General features: G+C 48.4%; 1 protein-coding gene across 1 annotated transcript; it reads left to right on the top strand.

Annotated features, from left to right (window-relative positions):
• Positions 1-3: 3 nt before the first annotated feature.
• Positions 4-4,157, top strand: RHOV (ras homolog family member V; the record flags this gene model as incomplete). Its single annotated transcript, XM_009876989.1, has 3 exons — positions 4-117; positions 3,414-3,472; positions 3,717-4,157. Coding segments are annotated over 3 exons (614 nt in total), but the record flags the coding sequence as incomplete, so codon positions are not given.
• Positions 4,158-8,916: the final 4,759 nt, after the last annotated feature.

Consider the following 8,916-nt stretch of genomic DNA (forward strand, 5'->3'; position numbering starts at 1 on the left):
GCATCAAGTGCGTGCTGGTGGGCGACGGCGCCGTGGGTAAGACCAGCCTGGTGGTCAGCTACACCACCAACGGGTACCCCGACGAGTACCAGCCCACTGCCCTCGACACCTTCTCCGGTAAGAGCCCGGTCGGGTGAGGGGGGCGGCAGCGAGACAGCCCCTCTCGGGAGCCGGTGTTTCCCGGCGGGGGGAAGCTTTCCCGTCGAGACAGGCTGGTCCTGGGGTGGGCGGGGCGGCTTTTGGGGGTGTAGGATGAGCGCTGCGCCGGGAAGATAAAGTCCACGGGCGTTTTCTTGCAGCTCAGAGTTTAGCGAAGTTGAGCAGGTGGAAGTCTTGCATTTCTCAGCATCTCTCTTGCATTTCTTGCATCTCCTGGCAGCGCAGGGAGCAGGTTGGCCGGCAAATTCAATAAAGTTGCACACCTTCCTGGCTTCCCAGTGTTGTTACATCTAATTAGAAGGGGGCAACATTTTCTTGGTGTTGCTGGTGTTGCTTGGTGTTGATTTTTAGCTTCAGAAATACCACCATCTATCACTGTGGGCTTTCTAGCTTCAACTGATATTCAGCAAAAATGTCCTTTACTCCCCATGGCCACCGTAGTTAACACTGGACAGAGGCTGCCAAAAAGTCAAAGAGCTTTATAAGTCTGGCTAGAATCACCTTCCCTGCCAGCTGATGAGCGCTAATTAGCTTCCACTTGTGTAAATGCCATCTTTGTTCTTCTCTGCTCCTCTTCTTTTGGGCTCCAATTTCTAATACAAACCCCAGGAGAGTACAAAGCCCTTTGAAAGATTTTTGATCTTCATCTGATAGAACAAACACAACAGTGCATGACGGTATGCGTTGGTAGATTAGAGATGGGTTGAAGTCAGACCAGGAACAAGACTTCTAATGTGTCATAGTTTCAGGGGTTCTTAGAGGGAGTTTTGTTTGTCTGAGTGCCCCCCCAGCTCACTTTAACACTGGGAACTGTTCATTTACCTTGACTGTCTCTGAGCTCTTCCACTGACACTTGAAGGAAATGAACTGGGAACGTGTTGCTGTTCAGGGTCCAGCAGCCCTTTGGGAACAGATATAAGGAGCCCTCGAGCCCTCCAAGGGAAAGGCTACTGCTCTCGCTGCTCCTTTTACACTGATGTGTGCAGTTTGGGCTAAGAGATGCTTGAAATTACCAAAAGGGCAAATCCATAGTAAAAGGATCCAGCAAGGTGGAGGCAGTATGAGTACATAGACTCCCTGATTAGCAGCAAGTCATCTGAAGATAGCTGCACAAGAGTTTAGCCCTACTCTGAACGTCCAAGTGCCAAGCCAGGCTTCTAGAAGTGCATAGTATCTGCAACTGGTAGAAATCAAAAATGGGTCTTCTGAAGTTCACTATCTGCTTATTGAGAGAAAATTGGAGAATAGAGAAATTTCTTTTCCCACCCCTAATCTTAACCTGGATAAGCTTGAAGAAAATCCCTCCCTGGGTTCACAAAGCACAGCTCAAGATCTGTCTCAGAAATTTCAGCCCAATTCTTTCCACTCTTGAGGAATACTTGCAGTCAAAACTGCCGGCAGAACTGAGCTTCACAGTTCACATCCTGACCCTAATTCTGGTCAATAGACTGTAATGCCAGTAACAAGATAGGAGGAATTATTACATTACCAGGGGAATGACTGTGACCCAGCCACATGTGTCTAGATGCTCTCTCCCGCCTTGTGTCACTGCCAGGTAGAGCAGCCTTGAGTGGAACATGTACCCAGTGACCTTTCTCCACCAGGCTGTCCTGTTTTGCCAGCCCCTTCGCTATTGTACTGAAACCCAGCCTGATCCCAAGGGTGTGGACCTTGCGAAGGCGGTATCTGGAGGCCTGTCCCAGAGTTGCTAGCCTAGCTTAGGTTAGCAGCAAGTATGGAAAAAAAAGCCTTGTGCAAGCACTGTAGCAGCAGGTAATATCTGTGGTGTCTTTCTTCTGAAGACTGTGAAACATCTCAGAGATGCTAATTCCTTCTCTCAAGGCACTTGGGAGACAGAAGAAACCAGATACTAGAAAGGCAAATGCCCAGTGCCTTGAAAATCAAGTCAGGATCTCGCAGGTTCTTTGATCAGGAACAGGTTTCTCTTCCTCCTCTGGGGCAAAGATATGGTAACAGCCCAACCATTTCCCAGTCACAAGGAAGCAACGGCTTTCAGCTACGCTGACACTGTGGTGGGCACACCCACCCCTTCCTTTTGCCTTCGATCTCAGTTTCCCACTCAGCTTCAGTTCATCTTTTGCCTGTGTCTCCTTCTTTCTCCCGACCACTTTCTGGGAGAAGTGCTCTCCTCCAAGAGCTGGTGTTAAACTCTCCAAGTCATTTGCTTCTGTGCTTTTCTCACCTGGCTAATTACTTCAAGAATCACAAAAGGTTGATCTTGCTTCTGGTTTGGGGTTTGGGTTTTTGTGTTTTTTTTCTTTTCTTTAACAAAAAGGACAATAAAGCCTCCTCCCTGGGTGCAGTGAGGGTGTTTAGCTGGTGCCTGTCAAGTGCCAGCATTTGTCACCTTAGCCAGGATGTCTGCTCCTATTCACCAGAGCACAGCCTCATCCATGCTGTCAGGACTTTAAAGTGATTGCCAGCTCCCCCAACTCCTTTCTCCTTTTCTTTGGTTCCTAGCCAGTCTTTGTGGTGTCTGAGCGCTTAAATCTAACAGTTTCGTTCCAGATTTCCATCAGAGGTCCTGCCAGCCCTCACTGTGAGTCAGCTGATACCACATGAAGGCTTACTGTGATTAGGGAGTGAAATGGGAGCAGACCTTACATGTGTAACTCAGCAGTTTTTCAGTGTGTGGATAGTCTCTGAAGGGAATTTCACTCATCACTGTTTCCTTAATAGCTTTTTCATTTCAGAGTTGGGTTTAGGTCTTTGCTTTTCCTTAGCTAGAGCATAGAAACACATGGTTGGGGTTTTTTTCTTTTTTTTTTTCTTTTTCCTGTCCCCAATAACCTGTTTACTGGAGGTTGATTTGAACTTCCACCCTTGGCCAAGAAGCTAGTGGCAAGTTGCTGAAGTTCTCAGCATCCTTATCTGCTTTTCTGAGTTGTGGAAGAACAAGTTGTTCTCAGGGCACAGTTTGCCAAAGGGCCCTTCTTCTCTAGAGAAGCAGTTGTCCAGTCCTATGGAACTATTCTTTCAAAATACTGGAGAAGAGCCCAAAACACCTGAGGGCTAACTGAATCAGAAAAATCTATTGCAGGCTTCTTAATGTTTCCAGTATAAGCTTCAGCTGTTTTAGTGAGGTGTGGGAGGATGCTCAGCAAGGAGGACAGACTTGACTGACTTCAGAGAGTCTGTTCAGTGGGATACAAGCCCAAGTGCTCTGGAGAAAAACTTGTAGGAGTGTACCTGTGTACTGCCTTACACTTACCCTTATTCTCTTTCTGCTACAGTGCAGGTCCTGGTGGATGGAGCCCCAGTCCGGATCCATCTGTGGGACACTGCTGGACAGGTAAGCAATATCAAAGTGGCTATCGGCTCTGATCTTGTGGGACAGGGACTGTTTGCAGGCTTTTGGGGAAGGCAGTGTCTGAATGACAGACTCCCTCTGAAACATGTCCAGAAAGTCATCACAGTGCCCTGCCTCTGAGGGTGTTGCTGTCCTTATTAAGGTGTGAAAAAGCCACTGCAGCATCATGCTGTTAGGAGATCAGTCCAGTGAAGACTTTTTCTCCCTCTCCCTCCGTTTTCTACAGGAGGACTTTGACTGTTTGCGCTCTCTTTGCTACCCCGACACCGACGTCTTCCTTGTCTGCTTCAGCGTGGTAAACCCAAGCTCCTTCCAAAACATTACTGAGAAATGGATCCCCGAGATACGAACTCACAACCCGCGGGCGCCGGTGCTGCTAGTGGGGACGCAGGCAGACTTGCGGGATGATGTCAATGTCCTCATCAGCCTGGATCGCTACCATGTGAAACCTGTGGCCCGGCCTCAGGCAGAAGGTCTAGCTGACAAAATCCGGGCTGAAGCCTACCTGGAATGCTCAGCACTGACCCAGAAGAACCTCAAAGAAGTTTTTGACATGGCCATTGTCAGCGGTGTCGAGCACAAAGCACGGCAGGAAAAGAAGATGACTGCCAAAGGCATCAAAACTCTCTCCAAGTGCCGCTGGAAGAAATTCTTTTGCTTTGTCTGAAGCTGCTTTGAGGTGGGGGGGGAAAAAGAAACACCTGATGCCAGTGTTTGCTCTGCACCTTCTTGGAGTGACTTCTCCTACGGCCCCAGCGAGGAGGGTATGATAAGCTGCTGGGCTTGGAAACCTAGCTCTTGCTGGGTGACAGTATCAGATGCCTAGGAGACACGAACTGGATTTCCATTGTGCCGGGATGTGGAATGGTCCAGGCAGCTATTAAGTACCTGCCAGATGTGTCTGTGGTGTCCCAGACTAATGGGAGCCTTGAGTACACCAAGACTCAGTACCCCAGAGCAGGCACGTTCCTGACGTTGTTCAAAATGACCAGTTTTCTGTCTGAAGCTAACATACTCGCGGAGTCTTGACGCAGCGTAATAGACAGGAGGGACGGTTGAACTCTGCCGGTGTTTTGGCTGATTGGCAGGCTTGGCAGAGAGCAGGGCAGGGGCAGTTACAGGCGACTGCAGTGTGGTCAGATGTGGGCTGCTGAGTTTCTAACATGAGGCTTGGGTTCCCTCTCTGATTCTGCTTGCCAGAATAAGTGGAAGTCACTTGGCTGTGAGAAAGCAGCGCTCTTTCTTTAAGGCCCTATGTTGTGAGTACCCTTGAGAAGGTTTTTCCTAAGTAAAGGCAGGCTGAAGAGAAAATGCACTGGGAGCTACAGTAATTCTTTAAGCAAAACATTCTCTGAGAGGACTCTAGTGCAGTCATTACCAGTGCTATAGTTCTGTCTTCAAAGGCAGTCATGAACTTGGGGACCCATTTTGAAAGGCCTTTTTGTGCGTGTGGTGTTTTGAGAGAAAGAACAGGTGAGGAACGGTGATGAGTGGTTCTGTGTAGCAGACACGAAACTGTGTCAGTGAAGGGTTTGTATTGCTACCAAGGGGTGAAATGTAGGTGGAGAGCTATGCATGTAATGACAGGAGAAGAGAGAAGGAGGAAAAGGAAGGGAATAAAAAGGAAAGAGGGAGATGGAGAAGGAAAAAAGAATGAACGTTGTTAGGTGAAAGTTGTGATTCTACTTAGTTGCAATGCTAATATTCAGGGAATATTCATTCTAGGGACCTGGAAAATTTGCTAGTGATCTCAATTTCAAAGTTCTGAATAAAAAACGAGAGGGTTGTAGTGAGAGAGAGAGAGACTTCCTCTTGGTCAGTAAAATCCTTGGTTTCAGATCTACACAGAGAACAAAATTTACCTTGTACTGTTCTTCCTGAGGCTGCAGAACAGGAACGGAGGGCTCAGGGCTTCTTTCTGTCGTGATTCCTTTTCTTATAAGTCACCGCTTGATCTGCTGAAATCAAAAGCAAAGAAGATATGTGAAGTTCCTGCCAGACAAAAACATTCACTGTGTGTGCTCCGTTCCCCTCTCACCAGTGTCTTGGGGGATTAATATCCCAGTGAGCCTATTCACATTTTATTACAGAACTTGCATAATTTTCTAAAATGTTTTTTCACAGAGACATTTCGCTCTGGTTTATGCAGCAGAGAGCATGACAGGTCTGTCAAGCGATGTTTTCAATGCTCAGGGGGTTCTCTGCATCAGGCCATGCTCTATCACTTTGGGGACGCTCTGGAATAATGTGGCAGAAGGGGATATAGCTATGGGTTGTTTTCCCTTCACCAAAAGCAAGTGTACCTGAGCTGGTGAGCCTGTTAAAAAAAAAATAAAGAAAGAACCAAATACATGGCTCTGAATCCAAACAAAGGCTTGCAAACATCTCTCACAACCACTTCTTTCTGTGGCGCAGCTCTGTAGTCCCCAAGACGCGAGACAAGCCTGCTGTCTCCCTGGGCGGTATCGTGGCATGAAAGAGGTGGGCAGGTCTTCTTTGCAAAGGGATGTAGCCCACAGCCTTGGAGCTGCTTGTAGGGTAAGGCTGAGAGACCCAGAAAGTATAGCGTGTCAAAATGAGCTGAAAGAGTCCCCCAGCTGAAATGCCATCCGGGCCCAGCAAGGAGTCCTAAACGATGGCGAGTACAGAGGCTACAGTAGCTAGAAGTGACGTGTCCTACACGCCTCTAAGCAGGGCACCACATCCTGAACAAAGCTCTCACTCAGCAACGCATCCCTGCGTGTATTTCCTACTTGTACGTGCACCTTTGCTGTATCACAAGTTCGGTTTGTCTGTGGGGTCTTTACACATTTCTTTAGCCTGTGAGACCAAGGGCTGTGGTGTGACCTGCCAAGGAGCACGCTGTACCCCTGTGGAGCAAATCCACAGGTGGGAAGAGCACCAGCCTCCCTCCTGCTGAGGGCAGCAAGGGTTGTCCTGCAGTAGCTTGGTACGAAACAGGGATTATTTCATTCTGGAAAAGAAACTGCACTGAGAGCTGTTTTTCCCTCTGTGATTGTGTCTAGTATTTGTTCAAATAAATTTTTTTTTAAATCTCTGCAGTTTGAGTTTTGGAATTTTGTCAGTGTTCAGAACAAGCTGGTCTTCAAGACAGAGGAGTTATTCCATTTTACCGGCAATAGCATAAGAGGGAAATTGCCCCACTTCTCCCTCCATGTCCTGAGCCCCACGTAACAACGGTAAAAATCCCCTCATAGCTGAAACCTTCCAAGATCCTTCTGCTGCCCCAGTTCATTTTCCTCTCCCTCAGCAGCCACTCATGGTGCTGAGGAGGATGGAGGAGCAGACCTCCAAGGCTTTCAGTGCCTCTCCCTAGAAGCCACCATCCAGGGAGCAGCCAGGAGGCCCTCCCAGCACTCAGCGAGACAAGCCAGGTAGAACTTGCATTTGGAGCCTTAATAACAGCACACCTCTCTGTCATTAGGCTGGCGGGTAATTTAGCGACCAGCTTTATTTAACTTGCCTTGGTAGTTAAATGCTACTCGAGTGCTGCAAAGTTTTGCCTGTGCTGCAAAGGCTCCATCCAAGAGAGCTCACAGGACTCGTCCTTTTAACCTTATCGTCAGCATCACGGGTAGGTGAAGGCTCCTGTCTGTGCACAACTGGGGCCCCGAAGCTGCTCCAAAGGTACTGGGCTGGAAATGAGGCTTCCTGGGAGGAGTCCGGCAGAGAGGTGGGGGAGAAAATGGACAAAAACCACAGCATAGCAGATGAGCAAACGTGATTTGGAAACTAGAAGGGAATAGGCAATTACTACCGAAAAAAAAATGATTTGGGATTTTTTTTTTCTTTTTGACAAAGTCTGAGACTACACCATCCTGCAGTCTGCTGTTTGCTAGATGTAAAGCGACCTGTGGGATTGTTTGGAGACGGCTCCCAGCTCTGCAACTTCCCAGCATTAAAGCTTACTGAAGAACCTGTGAATGGAAATAGCAGCAAAGTGTGAATTAACTTTATGGGGAGTGAGTCATCCCACTGAGCCATATCCTGTCAGGTGCACAATAAGCACCCTAAAACTCCCCGAAACCTGTGAACAAAGCCAAGCTCCTGGGGGAGGGGGTCAATCGATCTCATTAAATGGAGTGTCCCACCAAAGCCACCCTCTAAAGCCTTGCTCTAGTCCTCTCCACGGTGCAGTACAGGACCTGTGTTCTGGCACACTTTGGGCTTGTTTCTGCCTTGCAGTGCTGCTTGACCAACCTGTATTTTCAGATGATGCTGAGCACACAGGTTGGTTCCTGGGAGGCTGTTGCTAACACAAACCACCCCACCACGCCGGATGAAGGTAGCCAAGCCTATTACTAGGCCAGCACAATTCTAGACAAGTGCCACTTACTTTAGTGCCAGAAAGGATCCTGATGATTAGTCGATCTGACTTGCTCCACAGTGCAAAGCTCAGCATCAGCTGCTAAAATAAACCCCAATAAAACAACGTGCTTGCAGGGTAGAAACTCAGTACAGCTACACGCCATGTTGCGTATTTCTGCATGAAGCTGGTGTGCTGCTCAGCTGCCACCTCCAAAAGGAGCTGAGCTCGGGTATCAGCAAGGGTAGGAAGACGGTGTGGAAAGGATCCCTTTGTTTCCTTTCTCTGTAGGCAGCACACCCTAAATGGGCTTAGCTGTGCCAAGAGGGTTCCCAGCTGACAACATTTTCCCAAGCCTCCACTCAACCCTGACTGGGAATTAATCCCCAAAATAATACCAAGTTTCGTCTGACTCAACACAGCCTCCTTCCAGCACCAGAAGGGCAAGTCTGAAAGGTCCTTTCAGGAGATTTTTATGCCCTGTAGGTTACGTCCTATTTATTTTGAAGGGGCAGGCTGAAATATTACCAGGTCAGGAGCCAACAGGAGCCCAGCAGCAGGAACCCGGCTGTGCTTAAACACAGCTGAAATGCAATTACCTGGGACTGCCATCCTTCCTCATTTCCTGAGAGGGGTATGATGGTGTTAACGACCTTATCCCTTTCTTAACACCCCCCAATTTAATCCTTAGGTGCTAACTGACTTTTTTGTTTCTTTGGAATCATCCAAGTTTAATGCTATTTATCGGTTAGGCTTCCAGCTTGGAAGCAGGGGGTGGTTTGACTTCAACTTTGCTCCTAATGCCTTCCTGCTCCTGATCTGGGCTGGATTGGTCCTCTCCCATGGTCCTCTCTGTGGCTTCACAAAAAGTGGCGTGGGAGCACAGGGGGATGAGCAGAGGCATAGCTCAAACAGGCCCTGGCACCCTGAGAAATGTTTGTCCTCTCACAGCCTGTTGTTTCAATGGGACTGCTGCTCTTCCAACCCTGCTGGGAGTCGCCCCAACCCAGGAGGTTGTCCTTGGTCTGATTAAACATCTTAGCTGTCCTTCACATCATTGCCTCTCTTGGAGCCATGCTAGATCATAGAATCATAGAGT

This window comes from Apaloderma vittatum, unplaced genomic scaffold (assembly GCF_000703405.1).
Source record: "Apaloderma vittatum isolate BGI_N311 unplaced genomic scaffold, ASM70340v1 scaffold37219, whole genome shotgun sequence".
Lineage (NCBI taxonomy): Eukaryota > Metazoa > Chordata > Aves > Trogoniformes > Trogonidae > Apaloderma > Apaloderma vittatum.